A 27,041-nucleotide genomic window follows, 5' to 3' on the forward strand; every position below is an offset into this window, starting at 1 on the left:
ATGTTAGATAATTTCTTCCCTTTCAGTACATTATTGTACTCTTGACTGTTTGGTAAGTAAGGAATGCAAATATCATTCTACAATAATATTTGTGATTTCTTTCCCTTTCCTTGTGCATAAAAAAGTCTTTCTATTGAGAGAGCAGATTATTTTACTTTTTGCTTTTGTACTCCCATGCTTGCCACCCATTGTTGCCCAGCTTACAATAGGTATATAAGTAATGAATCTTCATTTTTGATTTATATGTAGGTTCTCAGCTTAAATAAGGTATTGTTGTTCATTTATTTCAGTCCTCTCTGACTCTTCATGATACCATTTAGGGTTTCTTTGGTAAAGACACTGGAGTGGTTTGCTATTTTCTTGTCTAGCTTAGCTCATTTTACAGGAAACTGAGGCATGCAGTGGTCTTATCTATTGTGCTACCCAGCAGCTCCAAAAACAAATATTAGTAACACATAAATTAAAAAAGCACTGTTTTCTTAAATAGAATTACCAGTTTTAAGAACAAGGAAATTCACATGCCAGCAAATTGTATGGACATTTTCTCATGTAGTAAAGTATATTTATCGTTAATACTATTAAGAAGATCATCTCCAGTAATAGATTAATGTCTTGGATTTAACTTGAGATATAAAGGAGACAATAGATGATAACAAAGTCAACATTATTTAGTCCACTTTTGTATTTGTTTTTGATTCAAATAAATATTATTGCTTTTAGGGGGAGAACTTTCAACAGTAGAATTAAGTCATAGAGGTTATGCATATTTATCATTAAAAACCACAAATGGGATTTAAAGAACTGTATCCATCAACAAGCATTTATTAAACACATGTTCTATGCCAGGCATTGTTCTTGGTGCTAGGGATTTAAAATAAAAAATGAATCAATTACAAAAGGTTTGGCAATTGTCAATGCTATAAAATTACTCATGCATATAACTACTAAATAAAAAGCTATAATAACAAAAAAAATTAAATGAATCAATTGCTACGATGAAGGAAATTCTATTTTTTAATAATGTGTATGTGTGTGTATCCACACAAAATATACAAAATCACTAAAAGGTGATTTGGGGGCTGGGTAGGGGAGAAACTAGCAACTAGAAATATCATAAAAAGAATCCTACAGAATGTAATGCCTAAACTGAATCTTGAAGGAAACAAAAGATAATGAAAAGCAGAGGTGAAAAAACAGGGCATTATAGTCATGGAGGATGGCCAGAGTAAAGGAACAAAGATAGTAACAGTAAACAAGTGCTACAGCATGCAAAGGAGGGTGATTATAATAAATGAGATACATAGATTGGGACCAGGATATAAAAAGCTTTAAATGCCCAACATAAGTGTTTATTTTTAGTCTTAGAGGCATTAGGGAGCTATTAAAGTTTATTGATTAGAGCAATGACATGGTCAGAGCTATATTTTAAGAAAGTCACTTTGACAGCTATGTAGAGAATGAGTTGAAATGAGTAAGGTGAGGCAAAACTATGAAAATGTACAAACATGGCAAAACATGATAAAGTACTCTTCTAGGTTAGTTTGGGTGGGATCATATTAAAGTTTAAGGGCAGTAGAGAATTAAAATTTATCCAGCTGTTTTATATTATAATTTGAAGACTTAGATAAGATAATCAAGTGAATCATTTCTGAATAAAAGCCTCAAATGTAGTTTTAATTTTTCATATTTAGTCTAACTTTAAACATAGTTCAAAGGTATGTTTTTTCATTGACTTAATTAGCCCTTCCTTTAACAAAAATTTATGTCCCAATTGTAATACAGTGAATGATGTTAAAGTCACTCTACTAAAAAAAATACACCACTGTGTATATCCTGCCTTGTAAGGAGTCTTTCAGAATTTAACTAACATGATCTTCAGACACACTTTTCAATTTGCAAAAAAATTTATTTACCGACTTCAGTTTACTATCAATTTTCAGGTTCCTGCTCAAAGACTTCTTAGTCTGGAAGACTCTACTAGAACTTGTGATACTTATTTATTAGTCAAAGGCAAAAATTAAAAATCCTGCCTGCAGAGAGCTTACATTCAGCTGAAGGAGACAATGTGTACATTGTAAAATTTAAATGCTACTTTTATATTTTTTGAGAATATGGAGTTGTTGCCATTTGAATAGTCAACTTTCCTGGAGTATTATATAAATATATTTAGGAAAAACTGGCCAAAAATCACCTGTTACATTGTTACTAAGTATACTTAATTTTTGTAAATTCTAGTTTATAATAGTATATTTTAACTGAAAATTGTGCAATACCCTTATTTATTTAATGGTAAACTCCATCTTGTCTTGTGCCACTAAAGGCCCTTATTTCCTAACTACCTACCCAGTAGAAGTGGACCCTGTGGAGACCAGTATTGTCTTTGTTTTTCTAAATAAGACACAGAAGATACAAGTACTGTCATTGAGCTTCTCAATCAGAATTGTGGTACTACTCCTTTATGGTCTTCTTTTTTCACTGCCCTAATTGTCAAACCAAGTTTCCCTTGAGACCACAGTCCAATATTATATTGTCAGCAACTCTGGGAAGCCTAGTGGTTTTAGAAAATGCTTTTGTGATAGAAAATTAGAGATATAATTATTGACTAAAAGATTGGATTCTAAATTAAAGTGACAGGTAATGGAAGGTAAGGAGAAAGAAATTTGTAAGGGTCCTTAGATCACTTACTTTTATAGCCATTTACTGTCTTGTCTATCTACACACACTAAAAATCTGCTTTGGTTGCTCCTTATGACATAGGAGTGCTCAGAGTTCTTTAAGACTATTCCAGACCAACGCAAGACTTAGATGAGCCTACCAAACAAAACCAAACAAAAGCTGTATATATGGACTGAACAACTAATTATACTCGTCTTCCTCAAACCTATCTAAGTTTGGAGAGATTCCTCAAAGGAAAGGGTTTAAGCACTATTCTTAGAGTCCATTTAGGAGGTGAAGAGAATTTGGTTTGACTAGACAAAGGAAGTATACATACCTATGAAATCCTACAACTTTAAAGAAGTGAGTATCCAGGATTAAGGAAATAGTCTAATTATGCTAGCTGACATAAATGCCTTACTTTTTAATGAGTTGACTTTAATTTTACTTGAACCCTTGCATGGAAATGTTAAAGACCAGAAACATTTCTAAGGAATTAGAATTTCACAATTTGAAGGATGTATGATTTCATTGTGTGTTAGTATCCAATGTATCTCTCAACATCCTGTCTCTGTCTCTTGCTACCCATATTCACAGTTGAGAGATGACCATATTTGCAATAGTAAAACCATTTCAAAACTATTTTTATAAGACTATTTGCTTTACTATATTCAAATTGAAAGGGAAGCTTTGTTTTCCAGGAACCTTCTGATGTTGTCAACTCCTTAAATGTTCGAGTAGACATCAGTTTGGCAAAGCCCGGTACAAGTCCTGCTCTGGAAGAGTATTCTGAGACTTCAAAGGACTTCAGTGTAAGTAGAGGCCTGGCTTTCACCATTTTTAAAATGACTAATTCTGTCTTTTACCAAAATAAATTAAATTCCAGTTGTCACATTGCCAATGCTAATAATAACAAAATCATCTAGTTGTTTCCCTTAACAGTATTTGTGAGAGAAATGGTATTTTCACTTTCTTTAGATACCTTTTTTAAAAGACTGTGGGGATGATGGAGTATGCATCTCTGATCTCGTCCTTGAAGTTCAACAAATAACAGATACTCAGTAAGTGTCACTTTGAAACTCTATGTGTATGTATATATAAAAGCGTATGAAAGAACAGACAGATGGAGAGGGGAAGAGAGAGAGGAAAAGACAAGAAGGGGAGGGGGAAAGAAAGGTGGGGAGAGAGAGAAAACATGTTGGAGAAGGTATTATTCAATGACTCTTAAAAATAAATAATTTATTTTTTATATGGGGAACATTTGACATGAACAAATACCTATATGAATAGAATTTCAATTCCTAGCATTAGAAAAAAAAGGGGGGGGGAAGACTTGGGGATATGCCTATTTTTAAGATGACAAATTTAAAAAAACATAGTAGCTTCTCATCATTTTACTTCCATGCTCATCTAATGTAGTCCTAATTCAGTTTATTCTTCAGAATTTTTAGTCCCAGTACTTCAATCTCATATAAAACATTTGTAGTTCTGCTTATGGAAAATCTCTGAATGTTCAGGGTTGACTGATTTGGAGACACATGGGGCCATTTCTTCTGACTTTTTATTTTCATTATTAATAGAAAACAGCCATATATTGTCAGCAACCAAAACAGAAGGTTAACATTTGCAGTAACGCTGAAAAACAAAGGGGAACATGCCTATAACACCAGAATTGTTACTGCTTTTTCAGAAAACTTGTTTTTTGCCTCATCTTCTGCACCGGTATGTGATGATATACTCTAACTAACCTAACTTTTCTTTGCACTAATAGCATTAATTCATTTGTGCCTGGAAATGGGGAATTCTGAAGTTGTTTCTTCCCTCTTTTTCCACATGCCCTTGAGGTGGCTCAATTTTTCTTCCTCATTTAAAGTGGCATTTCTACCTTAATGATAAAAAAAGATCCTAATTTTATAAGCTTTTAACAAAGGCAGGTTAGTATATGAACTGGCAGAATATCTAGACAGATTTTTGTTTCACCAACAAATTATCCTTTCCTTTCCTTTGAAACTTGGCACAAGAAATTTTACACTTCCCCAATTCCCAGTAGTACATGGGTCTAGTGCTTTTTCTGTGTCTGCCCCCCACATGCCTCAGCCTGAACTTGCTAAATCAAAGGGCTGATATGCATAGAGCTTAGAATCATTCTTTGTAGCTTGGTAGCTTTGGGACCACAGGCCTTTCTGTGGTCATTTTTTTGTATTCAAGCCAAATCTGCTAATCAAATAGAGATATGAATATTGTGCAAGAAACACACTTTAATGTGAATATTTTCCCCAAGGGGTAAAGGAAAATAAAGCAAGAGATATAGTTTGAGGTGTTTTCTTTAACCAATACATTTAAGGATAGAATAAAAGGATTTTTATCTAGTTTCTTATTTAAATTTGTTAGACTTAGTTTTGAGTTTCCCCTGACTTTTTCAGTGATTTTTTTCTTCTTGAGAGGTTTGGGGGAAGGGGGTTGTGTGGGGAATTCAAAATGAAACTTTTTATTTTTAAAGGAAAAGGAATCCTATTAAGTAATTAAGTCTAAACAGATAATAGAATCCAGTGCCTTTTAGCATTGTTTCCATTTAAAATATTGTAGTCATTTTGCAAATTGCTTTCTTGGTGCTGTTAAGTTTGCTTTGTATCATTTCTTCAAGTTTCCCCTTAGTTCAATACATTTTCCACTCAGATATCAAATTAATTTTGCTAAATCAGAAGTCCAATAGAGTCTTCCCTTATTCAATTAACTCCAGTGGCTCCCCATAACCTTTAGGATCCAAAACAAAATCTTCTGTTTTTAAAGCCAGCCATAACTTGCCTGCCTCCTTTCTACCTTTTCAGTCATTTTACACCTCACTCTCCCTAATGTACTTTATAATCCTATATCCCTTGCCTTCCTGCGTTTTCTTACTTTAGACACTCCATTACCCAATGTTAGATACTTTCATTAGCCATCTCTCATCCCTGGAACTCATTTCTTATCTCACCATCCAGCTTCCCTCATTTCCTTCAGAATTTAATTAAAATCCCACATTCTGCAAAAAGATCTTTCCTTATAAACTCTTAATGCCTTCTCTGGTCTTGTTTTTTATATATATGCTGCCCATGCATACACACATATAAGAATGCATATACATATATTTACATATACACACACATGTATATGTGCTCATAAATATATATATAAGTATATATAATATGCATATGTGTATATGTATAGATACATGCACTTATCTTGATCATTCTATTTATATTTTTTGCATGTTGTAGTTCCCATTAGCTTGTTGAGCTCCTGGATTATCATTTCCCTTTAAGTGGACTACTTTGTCTTCTCTTTCCTTTCAGTTTTAAAGGACATCAAAATATATCAAAATCCTTCCTAAACTATCTGCCTTTTTAGATTCTCTTTATAATCCCTGATGATAAGTGTTTTGAGAGGATATCATATTAAAATGTAAACCATTCATTCTTGTTTAGTTTATTATCATTGCTCACTCATATGTTTCTCTTGAGTTCTGTGTTTATATTTCAGAATTTCTTATAGTTCTTATAGGTTTTTTATTTTTATTTTTATTTTTTTTTAGGAATGCTTGGAAGTTCTCTATTTTATTAAAGGTTTATTGCATGGGTTTTTTCCCCATCATTTGGGCTTTGCTCTAAGTTATACTTGGCTATAAGCCTTTATGTTTTACCTTCTGCTGCAATATTATATTCCAAGCTCTCCACTCCTTTATAGTTACCATTGACAAATGTGTATAATCCTGACTGACTCTGTAGTAAGTGAATTCTTTCAAGCTACTTGCATATTTTTTTCTGTACCAAGAATCTCTGATTGTTGTTTATCATAGTCTTAACATAGTCTCTAACATAGAGATTTTGTTTTTGGGTTTCTTTAATGAGGGAGCTAGTGAATTATTTCCATTTTTACTTTGTCCTCTTAATTCTAAGAGAAAAGGAAAATCTTGAAGTATTTTTAGCTAGTTTTTAAGTACAATTTTCAGATAATTCTTTTACATCACCATAATTTTCACTAGTATTATTCTACCTCCCTATCCCAGAGAGCCATACTGTATAACAAATCTTTGACAGATTGTCACTTTCTTAAATGATTTCCAGTTGTTTTCCAAAATGGTAATACTGATTTACAGCTCCCCCAGTAATGCATTAGAATGCCTGTCTTTCCATAACTCCTTTCAACATTGATTATTCCCCTCTCATCATATTTTTGCAGAAGGCAAGGTAAAACCTCAGGGTTGTTTTGATTTTTATTTCTCTTACTATTAATGATTTGTGTAGTCCAATGATTTTTAAACCATCTTTTCACATATTTTTCAGGTCAGTTGTTTTTGATATAGTTTTGTGTTTTTCAACTATTTTTATATTTCTTGTTGCTTCTTGGAATCATTGCTTCTTTTGGTTCATTATATTTTCATGTAGTTTGTTGATTAGGTAAAGTTTTACATTTCTTATGTCTAGTTATTTATTATCTTTATAATTCCTTCTTTTATTTTTTATTTCCTTTCTGATTTTTCCTAGCACCTTCATTTATTTTCCAATTATTTCCTCTACTGCTTTCATTTCATTTGTAAAATAATTTTGGCTTTTTAAAACCAAATTTTTCCTTCATCTATTCTAAGAATTCTAATTGAATTTGTTCCCAAACTGTGTTGCTCTTTAAGACTTTGTTTGTATATGTTTTGAACTTGTTTTCCTCCTCATTTATGTTTTGAGCATTCCTGTAGTCTTAATAGGAACTGTTTTGTTTGCTCTTTTTTCTAGCCTTCCTTCTTTAGAACCAGCATTGGAGACAGAGCCACAGTAATGCTGCTTCTGTATTTGTTCCTCACTCACATAACTCATTTCTTGACTTGGACTGCTGTTATTAGTGATAAAGACCCTTCTTCATCCACACTGGATCTCTGACTCAGCCCTTGTAATGAGTGATAGAGCTTCCAAATAGCACCTGTTTCTTCTTGTATCATAAGGTCAGGCCCCTTTGTGTCAGATCTGGAATCTCTTCTTCCATTGTTTTATATTGCACATGGGGAAGAAAACCCTTAGTTGTCTTTTTTTTTTTCCTGAAATGCTCCAAGTGGCCATTACTGACTTATCTCCATAGCTTACATAGGTTGTTTCTCTGACTTTTTATGCTAACCTGGACTGGAAAAAAAATTATTCAATCTGATTTTTTTTCTTGCACCTCCTAATCAAGATTCAACCTGATGTCTTTTTGAGATTATTAATAGGATAGTTGTAGGGGAAAATTAACTGTATTTTTTCCTGTTACTTTGCCTTTTTGGCTGGTCTTTGCTTCTCACCATTTTCCCCCTACCATCAAAAAAAATGTAGCTATAAACATTTTGTCATATTAGACCTGTTTTTTTTCCCTTTTTTTTTTTCTAACATTGACCTAATTGGGATATATAATCAATAATTAGATCTCTGGACTTAAGACTATGAATAATTTGGTAATTTTTATCCTGAAATTCTTGCTTTCCAGAGAGGTTAGACCAGTTCATAGTTTCATCACCAGTGTATTAGGGTGCCTGATTTTATTCATCACCTTCGGTTGGAATACATGAGAGCAGTTGAAATACACAGGAGCCACCTGAAAGTGACTGCTGGAGATCCAACCCAGACCTGCAGAATGGAACTCCTCTTGTGAGAGGATGATATAAGGAGACTTAGAGGCAGTTGCTGTGCTCTGACCTCTCTGACTGAGAGGCCATTGTTTTCTCTGACCTCTAGAGTCTGGAGCCTGAAATCTTCTCTGTGGCTGAGATCACCGCAGCTGAGAGAGTGAGAATCCTCTGTGACTCTTTTAAATACTCCAGTATGATCACATCACTACTTCACACACAGCATGCCCAGCTACACTTGAGCATTCACCAACTTGTCAGGAAAGCCATCACATTACCATATTACCTTAAGTATATGTACTTGACTAGAGTGAATACATCAATAGCTAGAGAATTATTATCTCATCAATGATACTGAATCGTAAATACACCTTTTCCGAGTTCCAGTCCTCTACAACCTTCAACATTATTTCTCATTTTCATTATATTTGCCAACTTGGTAATCAAAAATGAAAGATCAGTTATTTTAATTTGCATTTCTCATTACTGGTGATTTGGAGCATTTTAAGATATTGTCAGCAGTTTGCATTCCTTCTTTCAAAACTGTCCTCCTCCTTTGAGTATTTATCTTTTCAAGAATGCCTCATCATGAATTTAATTTTTTTTCAGACAGTGTAATGCAAATTCAAAAGAGATCAGGCTAAATTCAAAACCCCAAGCCCACCAATAACAGAATCCCGGGAATATTTAAGGTGTAAGGGATCATAGTAACCACACAGATCAACTTATACTTAAAAAGAAACATCACTGTGATATTTTTCACAAGTGATCATCTGTTCTTTGTTTGAAAACCTCCTAGGACAAAGCCACTGTCTTTAGAAGCAGTACATTTCATCTTTGATATCTTTAGTTATAAGAAGTTTTTCCTAGCATATAGCCTAAATTTTCAAATTCAAAATTATTTTGAAATGGCTAAAACACTTCAGTTCTTGAAGCTAACATATATATATATATATATATATATATATATATATATATGAAATCCCCCATACTTGTGCACCTAATCATTACTTTTGTGTTTTGTTATTTTGTCTACCCTTCAGGTTGATGGGACTGAAGTTTCATGTCAGTTGGACACTTCCAAGAAGGTTCTCACCTGTCATGTTGGCTATCCTTCTATCAAGAGTGATCAGCAGGTACTCCTGGCATCCCATTTAGAACTCAAGGAGCATCAGTGTTCCTAAGTGTTCATTAAGTAATGCTGATTAATTAAGCAGTTCATAAGCAGCTCATAAGACAACTAAAGGAAAGTGGCTCACCATTCTAAAAAGGTTTTGAGTTTTTTTTCTTTAAATGCTTATTTGAATTACAAAAATTGAGATTTTTTTATGTATTCTAGATTTGGGGAGTAACACACAATCTGTAGCTTTTACATTCAGATACTATCTTTGTCTGAGTACTGTATCATCTAAACATATTGCCTACCCCTTGTGAAAATGCCAGGCAGGAAAGTCCAAAGCTTTATCTCCTGATACTAACTAACTCAAACATAGTGCAAAGATGGCAAATTCAAGGAAATTATTTGGTACTGCATGTGCAGAATGGCAATGTAAATTTGGGGAAGACTGAAGGATGGTAAAAGTGAATCCTATTTTATAAAAAACAAAATAAGAACTAAATTCTGGAGAGTGAAGTGAAATAGGATACATGAGCAATCTTGAGAATGATAAGGCAGCAAATTTCTACATTTTATCAAGTTGAGAATTAAATTGGGAATGATTGCTCTTTTGTGAAACACTTTTCTGAATGAATGGTTTATGAGAACTTCTTTGGGATTCATTTATGTCTTTATTTCTTTGGATTTTATTTTTGTAGGTGTCTTTTAATATAAACTTTGACTTCAATTTCCAAAATCTTCGGAACATGGCACTTGTCAGTTTTCAAGCTTTAAGGTGAAATAAAATAAATTGCGAAGGGGAATGGATAAGTTTTGTACTATATACATTTAAAATAGTATTTTAATTGTTTTCATCCTAACTTTTTTAAATAGTGAGAGTCAAGAAGAAAATGAAGCAGACAATAGAGTCAACTTTACAATTCCCTTGCTGTATGATGCAGAAATTCATTTAACGAGGTAGGTGGAGTTAACAGTTTATTAGAGCTGACAATAGATATGTTGGTGATATATTGTTTCATGAATTTTTCTGTGTACCCATTAGTGAAAACTTCTTTACTTTCACTTTCTATAAGGTACAAGTCAATCACCTGGCTACCAGTTATATTTTGAGTGACTCTTTGGGCCTTTATAGGAAACTAAATCACTGTAGATTTCGTGATCTATTTAGTCTCATGTTACCTCAAGGGGTATTATACCCATAAATATTTCATATCCCTGACAGAATGCTTCTAAGTTTCTCCCAGCTACCTCTCACCTCCTAACTACATCAATAAAGAGTAAGGAAATGTTAGCATTGCCAGCAGCCACTATCTATGTGCCTGAAGTCCAAAATTGTATTCTTCAATGCGGAAACACATTATGTTATACACTTTTGTGGTCAGGGAAGATATGATTGATGATTAAATGAAGAAATGCAATGATAGTGCAAAACTTAGATCAAACATAAAAAGATAAGAAAAGTCTGAGGGAAAATTCATTGTTATTTTTTCTTTCTGAAATGGAAACCTGTAGAACAGTGGCAACAGCATTTTGACTGATAATAGTCACAATGAATGTTTAAGGAGATTGATGTTATAAAGTGAACATCACACCCATTATGAAAATCTCAGTGGGTTGATACTACCTGCTTATCTTATTCAGAAGTAGTTTGGCAACCTGACCATACAGCAGATGTGTTTAAGCCAATACCCATTAAACTTTGGGTCAGTAGCATCATAAAATATCTAGGTCACTGTCTGCTCAAACATTCAAGTGAACTTCTAACAAAAGTTAGAAGCCCTCGCCAAAGCTAGTAAGGCAAATTCCACTGGTGCCATCCTATGAGCCAACTATCTAGAGGTTGTAGTTATTGTTGCTTCTTTTTCCCAATCTCCAAAGTGCCAGATATCTGGTTGCTGAGAGGAAAAAAATCAAATCAAACCAACTTAAATAAAGGGCATGCCATCTGGTCTTAAAGATGAAATATGAGCAGCTGCGAGGAAATGGTTTCAGAATGAATGAATCATAAACTTGGCCACAAATGGAAGCAGAGTCTAGGTTACTGCATTCATCATTTAGAAATTTTTAGTAGATACTCCCATTGTGAAACTGTATCATCATTCTCAAGGTAAATAGGTATCACATCATCTGATTTTTTTTATCCTGACTGCATCATCTCTTTCTTATTCTGAATTATTTGTTCTCATTTCTTTTTACCTTTTTACATAATGTTACCCTAGAAGTTTTTTTAAAAACAGGAAATGGATGTGATAGTTTCTTTTTTACTCATCACCACCTATGTGCTTGCTTTTGCATTATTATCTTTGATCTAAAAAAGATACTCAAGTGATTGTAATGTGCAAATGTGTATGTATTTGGAACAACATTTTTTGACAGAAATATCTCCATTTTGAGAAAAAAAACAAAATATCCTTTACTTTTATAGTTTGCATTCCTCAAACCTCTTGCTTTCAAGAAATCAAGGGAAATTATACAGTTTAATATAATAAGCAAGATATTTTGAAATGCCCTCCAGGAAAGTAAGTAAAAGTTATTGTGAAGCACAGTTACTTCAGGATAAGAATTTGAAATTGGAACAAACCTAAAATAAAGGATAATTCTCTTTAAACCACAGCAGGGATTTAGGAAAGCATAGATCATTACCCAATTCAGAATTTGGCCAGTGATGCAGAACTTACACTCTATGGAAGTAATATGGAATCTTCAAAGAATACAAAATGTCTTATCTTCAGTTTCCCAGTGGGGTTTCTTCTATTCCATAGAAGTTAAAATAACAATAACAAACATAAAATAATAAACAAATGTTTGTCTCATCTAAACACATAATAGATTTTATATATATTTGTTTCTTCATAATATATTTTTTAGTAATTTGGACTATAATCACAATCATGTCTCCTCTTCCAATAAAATTAATTCCTTATGAATGAAAGAATGTTGAAATTTGTGGTTCCAAAAAAAGACACAAGAATCTTTTCCATGTCAGAAAATGTTCCTTCTAAATTTTGCAAAAATCTAGGTGGTTAGAGCACTGGTCTTAGAGTCAGAAGATCTGTATTCAAGTTGCAGATCTAATAATTAATAGTTGGTTGACCTTTAGCAAGTCACAAAACTTTCAGTTTTCTTTACTCAAAAAAAGAAAATAATTAAAGGATCATAGATCTAGAATTGGAAAAGACCTCAGATGGCTGGACATAGTTCAACCTTCTTAGTTTACAGATTAATCAGCTGAGAGCAAAGGAGATAAAATACTTATCAAGATCATATAGATATTCAGCATCAAAGCTAAAATTTGAACCTAGGTCCTCTGACATGGAGAGCCAGTACTCTTTCTACAGTAATTTATTGTCTCCTAAGCATACCTCCTTTGTGGATATCTCATAATAAAAGTATTTTGCAAACCTTAAAGCATGATATCTATTAAAGTTAGTATACATACACACATGTGTATATATATAATATATATATTAATATATTTTCTTTTATAGTGAATCACTTATAGGAGATGAACAGATGAGCATTGTAAAAGGGGAAAGTAGGTATACTTTTCTGAAAGTATTTCTACCTCCAGATTTGGACTAGCCCTCCAGAGCTTTAGAGAAAGAGAACCTTACTAAGTTGCCTAACTATATAGACAATTTTAAAAATTATTTATAATTGAGAAAAGAACAATGATGAACCTGAGATTTTTATTCTAGGAGCATCCTGAGCTCACCATAGAAGAAACTTTGTCTTTGCTTTCTTATGACCCAATGTGAGTGAACCCCAGTCTAGATCCCAATTCTTGAAGTTTGACCTAGAACCAAGACTAGTCTCTTCTGCTGGGGGTTCTTAATCTACTTTTTTTTTATTCTAGGCCCTCTGGGTGATGTCTGAAGAAATCTATAAACTCATTCTCAGAATTATGTTTTTAAATCCATAAAATAAAATACTTAGGATTACCAAGGACATTAATTATGTTGAAATACAATTATAAAAATATTGAAAAGCATTAACAAATCCAAAATATTGACTTTTTTTTTTTGCTGAGGCAATTGGGGTTAAGTGACTTGCCCAGGGTCACACAGCTAGGAAATGTTAAGTGTCTGAGGTCAAATTAGAACTCAGGTTCTCTTGACTTCAAGGCTGATGCTCTATCCACTGCACCAACTACCTGCCCCCAAATATTGACGTTTTAAAATACTATCATCAAATATTTTTTTCAAATGTTAATGGAAGCTAGTTTAAGAATATCTTTGAAATGAGCAGAACCAGGAGACTTTGTACACAGTAATAGTATGATGGTGTGATGATCACCTATAATAGGCTTAGCTCTTCTCAGTAATACAGTAACCCAAAACAATTCAAATTGACTTGGGATGGAAAATGCCTTCTGCATCTAGAGAGAGAACTATGGAGATTGAATGATGATTATAGCATGCTATTTTCACCTTTTTGTTTTGTTTTATATTTCTCATGATTTTTCCCTTTAGTTTTGATTTTTCTTTCAAAATATGACTAATGTGCTTAAAATGATTGTACATATATAACGTATATCAGACTACTTGCTATGTTGGGGAGGTAATAGGGAAGGGAGGGAGGAAAATTTGGAACTCAAAATCTTACAAAAGTTAAAAACTATTTTAAAATGCAATTGGAAAAAAAATAAAATACTATCAACTGAAAAAAAATAAGAATTTCTGCTCTAGCACAAGAGGAATGAGGAAGTATGTTCCAACTTACATTCACCCTGAAATGAATACTAGAAAAATTAATATAGTAGAACTCTATTACTCCTTGAGTTTTGGCGGACAATTTTTCATGCCAATTGTATTTTATTGAGTATTGTGAAACTTCAGTTCACATTCTACCTTTGTTATTACCTATATAACTTTAAAATTTTCTCTTCTCTAGGTCCATTTTCTCATCTATCAATTGAATATTTAATCTTCTTTCCAGCTCTAATATTCTTTGGGAACATGTTTTAGGCCATATACTTTATAGTAAGAAATATCATTTATCCATTCACAGGGAGTAATCAGAAGATAAATTTATGATTACAGAGGATGTCTCATGTCATCTAATCTAACCCAATCATTTTACAGATAAGGAAACTGAGATCCAAAGAGCTCAAAAGAGCTTGATTTTTGTATTGACCCAAAAGCAGGGATTAGAACTCAGGTTTTCTGATAACGAATATCTGGGTTCTTCCCATTGTATCATGGGATTCAGATATATTCACTGATGGAACATTTTTTTGTATCTTTTTAATGTAGAATTCTATAATGACATAGTAATTTTGCAAAATAGGTGCTAATACTATGTTTGTTCAGTGGCCTAAAGAGATTAACTTCTCCAATAGAGCTTCTAGATGCTAATACAATAAGATCATGGTATTAAAGGCAAGTAATGTGGTGGAATACCAGGTATACTAGACTTGGGAATAACAAGCCCTAGATTTTTCTGGTCCCTAATGGGACACTGATTATATGATCTTGAATATATCATTTAATTTCTTGGCACTTTTGTTTTCATAGGGTAAGGTAATCTCTAATTACTTTTGGCTTTGCAATCTATAATTTTAAATTCACATTTTTTCTCATTCAATATATATCAGAATAAAATTTTAAATAAGAAATTAGCAAGCATATGATGAAGATGCAGTCATTTCAAAAGAAGTTTCCTCAGTCCTAAATTATAAGTCTTATAAATAAAGTGACAATGGACTCTAATAAAATTTGCTTTTCATTTATCTATAAAACTCTTTGAATACTGGAATAGTAGCACTATTTTTAAAAGATATTTTGTTGCATTAATTTAACCTTGGAAATATTTAGGTAAATGAAAAAAAAGTAAGATTTCAATATCAGCCATTAAATACAAATATCTGGTTTTAAAATCTTCACTTAACAGGTCTACCAATATCAATTTTTATGAAGTCTTTTCTCATGGCAATGTTTCCTCCACTGTGAAAAACTTTGATGAAATTGGCCCTATTTTCAGTTTTTCACTTAAGGTGAGTAAGGTGACTGAGTATGGGAAAGCAAAGGGAAAATGGTGGGGAATAAACAACAGCAACAACATTAAAACAAATAAATCTTTTTAAAAGCCTTAATAATTTCAGATAAAAGACCATATTGTAAATAAAATTAAAAGAATGTAGGTAGGACCAAAACTAAGGACACAGAATTATGTGAAAGTATATGTGGGAGGAAATTGTGGTTTTAGAGTTTAAATTCAGTGTTTCTCAAGGAAATGTGTATTCCAGTTCTACTGGAGGTTCTTTTTTTGTTGTATCAGACTCTGGGTCTGTGTTAGAAAAGCAATTTCACTAATGCCTAGATACCACTTCTGTTTGTAATAAACTTTGCAGTTATACACAAATGTAGACTCCTTCAAAGTCTTGTTTCATAGTGATTTCCTTTTCATTAGTAGCCAAGAAAGTGTCAGCAATTGAGTAATAAGAAAGACCAATACCCCCCAAAAATCTTATTTTATAGATCCCAGAAACCAATAAGATACCATTCCTCTGCTTCCAACAAACTCAAAACTCATATTATTTTATGAATTAGGAGAATTTGAATGTTAAATTTTAAAACTAGATTTTAACCCTGATTTTGCCCTTTGACTTGTGGTCTAGTTTCTGTCATCTAAAAAATATTGAATAAATTATCTGACAAATGAGGACTAGCTGACCACATGATGGTAATTAGTGTTATGAAATCTAATAATACAGTTAAGAATAACAGACATGAGGACTAAAGCATATAAGAAAAATTTTTATGAAATGATGTAAATAAAGAGAACTAAAGGATCCACTAATTATCATTTAATCCAACTATATAAAAATGTATAAACAAATACAGTGATAGAAAATTGTACAATGGATAAGGTAATTGGCAATTTTTTATCTATATAATTATTCCGAAATTTATATCTTAATCATAAGCAGATATAAATGGAGGGTGTATTAAAAATCTTAGTGTAGTTTTAAATTAATATATAGCTGTTTTCTAGATAATATTAAGGCTATTGTAAAGCTTTTTACATTATTATTATTATTATTATATATTATTACTATGAAAAAGTTATTTTAAGATTACAACTACACTAAGATTTGGAGACAATATTTTCCTTTAATTTTCTTATTTTAGTTTGTAATTGATTATATTGTAAAAATCTATGTATTTGTCATATATTTGCTTTGTTTTATCATTGCATTGTTCTCAATTAATAATTAATGGATTTAAAGTACTTTGGAAAAGTAATGTATAGACATAGTTATATATGATATGACATAACTTTAAAGCAATAAAACCAATTGTTCTATGTGATTTTTGGAATTATTCTCATTATTTACTTTTATGTTGTATTTGCTAATTAGATCAAGTGTGGTCAATCACAGAACTTTTTTTTTTTTTTTTTTAATGTAGATCACAACGGGAAACATTCCAGTATCCATGGCTTTTGTAAACATCGCCATTCCTCAATACACCAAAGAAAATAATACATTGATCTATTTGACAGGAGTGCATGTAGCACAGGTGACTAGTCCAAATATGCCCTGTGATATCCTTGGTTCAATATGAATACAAAATCCAAGCTGAGCAGCTTTTTAAATTAAAAAAAAAAAAATGCTTTTTAGGATAGAGAATGGGTCGGTGATTTCATTGGTATAGGGAAATTGCAGAGAGGGAACTTTCTCTGCCAATGAAGAATAGTATCTTCTTTGCAATTTCTAGTTTTAGAAAGTTACTTAGATCTCAGAAAGAAAGTGAGTTGATGATGGTCACACATGGCCAATAGAATCTGAACCAAAATTCTCCTGGCTTCAAAGCTAGGTCTCTGTCTACTATGTCTGTCTGTCTATATGTACTATATATACTAATAAGATACCCATAGATAGATTTTTTGTAGTATATTCTATGAAGTAATAAGCAGTTAGTAAGCATCCACCATATATAAATGTTTACATGTTTACTACAAAAGTACATGTTATTTTACATTATATTATATTAGGTTTATATTGTTATATTAGTATTATATTACTTTATGTTATATTATGTGTGTGTGTATGTATGTATATATATATATATATATGTATATATATATATATATATATATATATAACTAGAAAATAGAAGGTATGGATTGAAAGGGAACAGTCCAGTGGAAATAGTTGAGCTTATTGACAAATCAAGCAAGATCAGAATGCAATACTCTCATCTTACGGTAGTGGCAATGAAACCCAACATTTATATTATATATTATATTTGTTCTTTCTTCTTCCAATTAACAAGCCAGTAAGTTGGGTGGTACAAATAATATTCCTGTTTAATAAGTAAGGAAACTGAGAGTCTGACCTAACTATGATTAAATAATTGTGAAGTGTTATTCAAATCCATGTTTTTTCCTTACTCCAGATACTCTTTGTACCATGCTGTGTTTCTTCTCTATTTGACATATTAAAAGTTTGAGAGACATAGTTTCTAGGTAATTAATCATTTTACTAATCAAGTTAGCAATAGTTAATAAAAGAGCTCAATGGCACTCTTGAATGCCAAAGACTCCTCATGGAACATATTCAATGCTTATTTAGCTTTGAAAGAGTAGGTATTTCTGAGGATAACAATCAACTTTGATTGGTTCACAAGTATGAGAGAGAATGAATATCATAATAAGATATGGGTTTATTTTAATGAAGGAATGGGGAGACATGACTTTGGTCATGTCCTTTCTTTCCAAGTCACTCCCATTTTTGGGCGGTCTAGACAAACCTTATCAGAGTGGTACACAATTGGCTGGAATGCCATAGATTAAATTCTTTGTAAGATTTTCTAGGTTGGATGAGGCAACAACTCTACCTAGATAAAATAGTCAAATTGGGGTAAACTTTTGGGAAAGTTCAAGGATCTCCATAATAATTTCTTATTTAGTAATCATTTCTCTCACTATTCTTCGTGGAGTTCACATTACCACAAACTCCACTTCGTGAAGTTCTAGGTCTTTGGGGGGAAAAAAAGATAACTCAATGGATAGATGAAAACTCTTATCTTCTTCTAGTATAGAATCTTCTAGATACTAGAGTATACTGCCTTCAAATATTGGAGCATGTGTATGTAATTTGGGCAGGAGACTAGTACCACCTAAGTAGCTGAATGCTAATTATCTGGAAATGAATTTCATGTTCAAAAGAGACCTTGGAAATATGGAATTAAAACTCAGTATTTAGGAATGTAAAAAGTACAGAAATCATTCTAAACCTCCCACATCCTTGCTGCAAATAGGCTTGACTCTGTCAGAATCTTATAAAAAGGAAAGTGAATTAATTGAGTGATAAAGTAGATATAGAGAATTGCATGTCTCCTCAGTTAGACTACATGGCAGATGTTACCTTGGCTAATTCTTAAACTTCTACTTGGCTCAACCTGTCTCGTTTACAAAGGGCATAAATCATCAGAATTAAAGACAAGTTCTGTTCTTTCCTAAGACATTGAGTAATTGTTTGACTTAAAGTCATTTAATTGTTTCAGCCTAATTTTCTTCATTTGTAAAATAGAGATATGATAGCATCTATTTTACAGGATTATTGTCAAATGAGAAAAATATATAGGAATCTCTTTATAAATTTTAAAAGGTTACATAAATGCTAGTATTTATTTTTATTAATAGCATTATTCTAGTTATTTAACAGCAAATAGTTTGGAGAGGCATTGTGATTCGATGAAAACAGCACTGCTTCAAAAGTCTGAAAACAGGTTCAAATCCCACCTCTATTGCTTGTTATCCATGTGTCTTCAAACAAGTCATTCAGCTCCTCTGTCCCTCAGTTCCTTTATATGTAGAATGGCTTCTGGGGTCCTTTCTGATTCCAGATCTCTTATTATGTGCTTAGCTGTATCTAAAACAGTATTTTCAAGGGGCAGCTAAGTGGCACAGTGGCTAGAACATTGACCCTGGGATCAGGAAGACCTGAGTTAAAACTTGACCTTAGATACTAGTTGTGTGACCTTGGGCAAACTACCTAATTCCCAATTATTTCCAAAAAACCAAACAAAAGTAAAACAGTGTTTTCTCATGTAAGATGCATTATTTTATGGGTTTATAGGAAAACTTGAATCTTAGAATTTTGACTAAAAAGTATTTGGCTAATTATGGTAGTGTTAGTTGAAATTTCTTACCTCACATGAAAGAAAGCCAGTGCTACACTTCGTACAAACTTTCTTCATACTATGTTGAGGATGAAGGGTTAACAAAAAGCAGACTGAAGACAGCATAATAGTGGGACCCAAGGCTATCTATTCAGTTGAAGAACTATTTCTTAACTTCTTAATATTTGTATTATGTACTCTTCATCAAGGACTAACAAATCACTCTTTCTTTTCCTCCTCTTCCTATCCCCCAATTGGCCCCTTTTCTCTTATAAGCTTTTCTATACAAAGTCTTTTTTTTTTTGATATAATAATTTTTTTTTATTTAATAGCCTTTTATTTACAGGTTATATGCATGGATAACTTTACAGCGTTAACAATTGCCAAACCTCTTGTTCCAATTTTTCACCTCTTACCCCCCACCCCCTCCCCTAGATGGCAGGATGACCAGTAGATGTTAAATACATTAAAATATAAATTAGATACACAATAAGTATACATGACCAAAACATTATTTTGCTGCTATACAAAGTCTTAATGAAAATTATTTGCTTTTGCTTTGTAAGTCTGAATTACAAGTTGTGATTGTGTCACTTTCTAGGACAGTGATATCAGCTGTACTGCAGAAATAAATCCATTAAAAATAGGAGAAACACCTTATTCATTGTCTTTTAAGAAAGAAAACTTCCGAGATATTAAAGAATTGGTAAGTAGAATATATTAAAGTGATTAATTAAGAACCATAATTGTTTCTACATATGTATTAATTTTCTTTTTTCCTAGAGGATTGTTCTTTTCTATTCATTCATAAATAGTCAACAAACATATTGCCATACAATACCATATGATCATATGATACATTTTACCTTAAAGCTATTATGAGTTGGAGTTTGGAGAGAGAATAGTTAAAATCATTCATTGCTTTAATTTACCAGTTACAAATTTTATTAAGCTAAGAAGGTGATTTGTGCTTTGGTTATACATAGATATGCATAAATTGAGATCATTTGGAATCTAACTCATCTTAGCTTCGTATGTCTTGAAGTTATTAAGAAGCATTTATTAAGTGCTTAGTACGGGCCAACTACTGTACTAAGCCCTGAGAATACAGATACAAACAAAAAGAAAAAAAAGGAACAATCTCTGACTTCAAGGAGCTTATTACATTCTAATGGTAGTAAGACAACTTATAATAAAGAGTGGGAGAATGGGGTGAAGTCCTAAGAATGAAAGATAGCTGGTCTGAAACCTTTTCCAAAGTAGAAGTTCTAGAAAGAACTCATTTATTAATGGGAATACAAAAAATACATGGACTTCTATATACAAAATTGTACTTTCATAAGCTGAAAGTCCAGACTTCTTATAGTACTTATGAGTCACTTGTGAGTGAAGAAATTTGGCTGTTTGGCATCATGGTATATTTCTCCTTCTACCAACACATATCACTAGATAACCCTTTACCATTATGTTTGATTTCTTAGGCATCCTCATTTGTTTTCTCTACATTTTCATCCAATTTTCTATGGCTCCTTCCTATTGTGCTTCTTGAAATTGAAGCTATTAACATAACTTTTTCTTAATTAACTACTTGAAAATCCTTCTAGATTTTAAAAAAATGGAGATGGTACCAGGAAATCATGGGAAAAGAAAGAATGAAACATCATAGAAGGAAATTTTGAGAAGTAGCAATCTAGAAATCATACATTTTTGAAAAGCTAACTGAATATAGTCATATTTTCCTTGGAAATTTAGTTTGTATAAAACCCAAATTCAGCTTATATTTTTCACTGATTAGCTCTTTCACATATTTTCATCTCAAGAATGCCTTATTTTAAAAGTGTAGACTATACTGGTTAAGTGGCTTATGTTCAGACTACTCCAAATTAGAATTTTATGTAGTTGGTGCATACATATTCAAACATAAAATTTGACTAGTGTCTGGATGTACTCAACCAACCATTTTGCTTTTCAGCAATTATTTTCAGAAGTTATACTAAATCTCTTTTCTTTAATATGAACTCTTCCAAACTCAAAGAACTGCAAAACTGCATCATGTAGTAAAATCACCTGCCACCTGAGAGAACTCAGAATGAAAGAAGAATACTTTGTGAATGTGTCTACCAGAATCTGGAATGGAACTTTTGCAGCTGTGAGTATTTATTGTTTCTTGAGCATAAATAGCAAGATTGAAATATGCAGAGAGAGAAATCCAGTATCAGAGGGTTCTCCATTTGGTATAAAAAGCATTAATGCTAATGTAGTGACCATAGTACTGTGAATAATTCAGTGTCTGATTGGCACTGATTTTCTTTTTCTGTAGAATGAAAAATAAGTTGGTTAAAGGGATATTGGAAACTGCATACCCTCCCACCTTTTGAATAAGACTGCAGTATAGTGAAAGGGTTGAATTCCACTAAAAAGTAGTTTGCATTTAATCAGTCTATGACTGCATAGTTCTTTCTTCATTTTTATTTTGAACCTTGGTGTGTTTAACAAAAAAACAGACTCCAAGCCAAGAAGACATGGGTTAAAAGCCTCACCACTGACACATATATTCTGTTGTATCATTTAACTACCTGAGAGTCTAGGTAGCTTTCTAAGAGCATAAGTTGGAAAGAAAACACTGGCTTGTATTAGGAGTGGGAGTTTCATTACTAGAGTTCTATATACCAATTAAATTATCAGTCTGTTCCTTTTATAAGCTCAGTTATCAATTAACACAGAGTTTTCAGTATGCAAAGATCAAAAAGGAAAATTATAGGAAATAATAAACTTGGGTCTTATAGTTTGTTACAAAAAGCTGCTTGGCCTTTCAGTAAAGTCACCTCAGAATCAATAATCTTATGATGTTATGTGAGAACATGGACAAAAGAAAGGAAGGTTTTAGCCTCATGGGTTCATATAGAAGAAGAAATGAAAGAAAAGTAAAGGAAAAGATGCATCAAAGGCTAACTTTTAGCACATTTTTATAAAGGGGAAGAGGAAGACGATACCACTACAGTTAAAAGATTCAGATAAGGTTTAGATGTCGAGAAGACCTTCCCATAGCAGAAGAGGAAGGAAATGTTTGAATAGGTTTTTACCCAACTTAATATATGTGGACAGCCAAACCAGAAGGTTGTGGTAGAAAATGCAATTTGGGCTCAGAATTATGGGATTTGCTTGATTGTTTGAATGAAACTAACAAAATATCTAGTTTCTATTTCACTTTGTGATTTGTTTATTGCCAGAAAAAAATAGCAAAAAGACATTGTCCAAAAGGAATTTAAAGAGGTTAGAACTAGAAGTAATCTTAGACAAATCAAATACCCTATCAAACTAGGCCCAGAAAGATTGTTATCATTGTTTGTAGCTACTTTGTCAGGAAAGTGATCAGCCTTAAAGTAAATCAGGACCAAATAAAGATTCCACTTCTAGTATGAGAGGTAGTTGACTTTTTTGCCCTTTTCTTATTACCTTTCTCTGACAGAATTTGATGATATAGACAGCTTTCATAATTGTTCAGTTTTTATGAAGCAAATTACCCTCCACTATTTCTTTCCAGTTGGAAAGAAATTCTTTAGTAAATCCTCAGTGCCTATTCACCATCAGAGACATGACTTGTGGGTGAAGCACTATGTGGTGCCTATTTTGATGAGAAAGTTCTATAGAGAAAAGGTCCAGACCTAGAGATAGAGATGCTAGTTTCTCAAGTAAGGTAGGAAGAAAGAAATGAATGACATTTTCACATTTTTTAAGCTTGCAAAGACAGCACTGACTTTGTCTGTTTTTGCAAATGATATCTGCACATGATTTTAAATCTCTTCCCTATCATCATTTAATGCTTTTTACCCTAATTGGGTAAATGACCATAAAAATAAAAGTACAGTTCATAGGGTTAATGCATGATGCAATACTATATCTCAGTGTTACCAAGATTAATTGGAGAATAGTATTGATGCAGCCAGTCAGAAGGACATAAATTACTCACTTTTTGGAAGTACATTCACTGTTTCTGGCTACTAGAGACTGTTTAGTAGATTACCTCATTTAGTATATTAGATGCCCTAGTAACCAGAAAAAAAGCAGATCCTAAGTGCCAAAGAGAGCAAATACCCCTCCCCAAAATGAGCAATTTATTCTTTCATGGCTGGATTCAATAAAGTATTAAAGGGAAAAAGCAAATGCTCCAATACATGCAAAAGGTGCTTCATATTGCAAATGATTTTCCTCCTTCAAAAGTCTCCCCTCTTCCTTTCTAAAATTTCTTTTAGAAGAGGAATTTGTTGGGAATGTATTATAAAAAATAAAATTGTATCCTTTATTTCCCTGAATACTCTACCATCACCACCTCAAACCATGTTAGAACCAAAAGATTTGTGGCGTGTTCTGCTTTGAAAAACTAAGATTATTAAGCTGAGGAATGACAAGTAGATTACCACTTCTATTAATGACTTGCCCAATTTCCCTTTGATTTGTTTTTAAATCTGACATTAATAAGAACGTTCTGTTTTACTGGGGAATGTACTTAGGACATCACAAACAATTTGCTAAAAATTTTGAAAAATGATACCTCAAATTTTTGTTGATTCCCGTGATCATAAATAATCAGAAGTAATTTAGAAAGGATTGTGAAATCATAAGCAAAAATGTAAAGACTTTGGGGGCACAAATGATGTTTTCATTTTTGCTCACAGTCAAAGGCTAGGACTTCAGAAAAAGAAAAAGAGATTAGGGAAATAAACAACTTTTTACCAAGCTGATTATTTGGTGGGGGGAGGCAAGGAGATAGAGTTTGGATTTCTGAAACCATAACCTCAAAGTAGGAAAGATAGGCTCTTCACTAGGGATGAAGTACATCTAATATGTATGAATTTTTTTTTTTTGCTTAAGAGTATTTCAAATATTATTTCTAATTCAATACTATTCAATAACCATTTATTGTATACCTATAACATGAACAAACTTTATCCTAAACAATGAAGATACAAAGACAAAATAACAATGTAGTCTCTACCCTTGAGAAGCTTATATTCTAAAAGGCTTTAAATTGAGAAAGTCTTGAATAAAAGGGTTTTAAATGGAAAAGGAAGAAGTGAGCAAAAAGTGTCTTGATAGCAAAAAGAAGAGCTATAATCATAAAATACCAGTAGGGATACTCAGAAATTCACAAGAAATAAAACCTGAGAATAGAACCAGTAATAGACTCCAGAATCTCATATTTTTATACACAAATGGACAGGCTATAGCCAACAAACAAGGTGAGCTAAAAATCCTAATATATAAAGATTTAGAAAAAGAAGTCCCAAAGGAGGATGAGCAATGTCTGAAGGCATATATTCTCACTAATGGTATTTAAGGAAAGGCTATCCCCCCATTTTTCAGGGATAAAACAGATTTCTATTCAGGTGTGATTCATAATATTTTGCTTTTGAGTTCCTTTCCAGTTACAAGACTTTGGGAGATTATATAAGCAATTCAAAAACAAATGAAAGTTATTTATTTAGTTGTTTTATGAGTTATTTTTTGTTTGCTTTCTTTTTTTCAAAACTTCAGAGACCCCTGATTTCATGGGTTTCAAATCCTTCCACTAACATGAACAAAACTTTATTTCATATAAGTAGATTATTTGATGTTAATGTAATTGAAATACAAAATCACCACTCGATGTCTCATCTTCAGCATCCACGGAACATTATTATTCAAAAGAATCATAATGATCATCATTTATTTATAAAGAAGGGAACTGAGACCCAAAAAAGTAACATGAATTGCTCAGTCACTTAACCTGTAAATAGTAGAGCGGGTAGTAGTAGGTGGATCTCCTGATTTCTTCTTGATCTCTGAAAACTCAACTAGGTTGTACTTGGACAGTAGGCTTGCCAGCTTGGTGTATTGCTACTAAATCTTATGTGTCTTGGGCATAAAGTCACAAGAACCTAAAGTCCATTTTATATCATGATGAGGCATTAGAATGAAGCTTTGATGAAAGACTACTTTCTATCAGATGAAAAATTTCTTTTTTAATTATTCTAATTTTGTGGACAATCTCAAATACCAATAATATGATGGAATTTTGTAATCAGTTTTTGTTTCTAAAAATTCCCCCAAAAAAGAACCTCTTGGTGCTAATTTCTGCCAGGATCTTTGGATGATAATAATCAATGTGTAATTTTGGTTAAGATACCTCACCTGAATATTAGTAATTGCATCTATGAAATGGGGACAAAAATACATTATTGTTCTGAAGGATAAATGAGATCATGCATTTGCATGGACTTATACTGTATTAACAATAAATTTAAGTTATTGTTGTTATTTATTAGAATTTGTATTTATATTACAGTCATCTTTCCAGACAATTCAGCTGGTAGCAACTGCAAAAGTGGACACAATTGACTCACAAATATATGTAATTGAAGAAAACACTATTATGGTGAGTGCATTAAATCTTCAACTAAAACAGATGTTATTTTAATGAATTTTGGGCTGGTTCCTTTCCAGTATTTAAAAGGAAAAATGGATTTATGCTATGGAAAAGATTAGTGTACTTTAAATAAACTTTATAGTTGTGAAGTACAGCATTATTATTTACACAATGCATTATTATTTATTGTTTTGGTAATTGTCAGTATAATTACTGATTAAGTGATGAAATATATTATCATATGGTTATCTCTTTTTTCTATATATTGGTTAAACATATGGAAAACATTTTTGTAACAACAGAGGAAAGAGTGGAAGGTAATGAAAACAGATATTCAGACTGTCTACAGTCCTCATCCCATCTTGTATCATTTTCATTTCTAATCTTTTCTCTTGTAACCTTTTCACTGTATAGTTACACAAAAAATACTAGATCTTAGGCCACACTTAGTTTAATTTTTGTCATTAAAGAATCAATATGCTTTGATTAAGAAGTCCAGCTTCTTAAACTGTGATTCATGGCCCAGTCTCATAGCTAAATGTGGGGATTGTGAAATTATGATTTATTATTAGAAAATGTTTGGCTTGTATACCTTTTTATATACTATTTTAATCAGGGTGGTATGAAAATTTCTTAGGCAAAAAGGGTTTGTGAGTGGAAAAAATTTAAGAAACTCTGCTATACAGTATTTCCCCCTTACCTAAAGAAGTATTTTAAGTACTCTTAGCAGTTGAGGCATTTAGAAATAATTTATTATAGATAGCATTTGTTTTAAAAAGAAGTGATAATGTGATTTGAAAGTCCATTTATAAGATTTTTTTAATTCAAGAAAAAAAGAAAAATAATACTTTTGAGAAAAACTTTTTTAATAGAGATATGCTGTTCATGGAAATAAAGACATCTTGTCAAAATCTGGAAAAATTTATCATGTCCACATTCTGAAACTAAATAGAATAAAATATAGCATTTTAAAAATTTTTCTATCAAGTTGATTTGCTAATACCATGCATTATGCATTTTTCTTTTGAGCCTTTTGTGCAGTGTTTAAGAGATAATATTGCACATGGTCACCCAGGGGTCAGCTTATGTCAGTTAGCTGCCTTGGGG

At 32.2% G+C, this 27,041-nt stretch overlaps 1 protein-coding gene across 1 annotated transcript in view; it reads left to right on the forward strand.

The window, feature by feature from the left end:
• Positions 1-27,041, forward strand: part of ITGA2 (integrin subunit alpha 2) — a 144,764-nt gene that overhangs the window by 102,750 nt on the left and 14,973 nt on the right. The window contains exons 18-28 of the mRNA XM_031964909.1: positions 3,357-3,467; positions 3,634-3,716; positions 4,236-4,377; positions 9,325-9,417; positions 10,097-10,173; positions 10,272-10,355; positions 15,291-15,393; positions 16,811-16,921; positions 20,130-20,234; positions 21,564-21,677; positions 25,854-25,943. Of these exons, the coding sequence (XP_031820769.1) occupies positions 3,357-3,467; positions 3,634-3,716; positions 4,236-4,377; positions 9,325-9,417; positions 10,097-10,173; positions 10,272-10,355; positions 15,291-15,393; positions 16,811-16,921; positions 20,130-20,234; positions 21,564-21,677; positions 25,854-25,943 (1,113 nt within the window). The remainder of the gene's footprint in view (positions 1-3,356; positions 3,468-3,633; positions 3,717-4,235; positions 4,378-9,324; positions 9,418-10,096; positions 10,174-10,271; positions 10,356-15,290; positions 15,394-16,810; positions 16,922-20,129; positions 20,235-21,563; positions 21,678-25,853; positions 25,944-27,041) is intronic.

The sequence above is a fragment of the Sarcophilus harrisii genome, chromosome 1, assembly GCF_902635505.1.
Source record: "Sarcophilus harrisii chromosome 1, mSarHar1.11, whole genome shotgun sequence".
NCBI classification, from domain to species: Eukaryota; Metazoa; Chordata; class Mammalia; order Dasyuromorphia; family Dasyuridae; genus Sarcophilus; species Sarcophilus harrisii.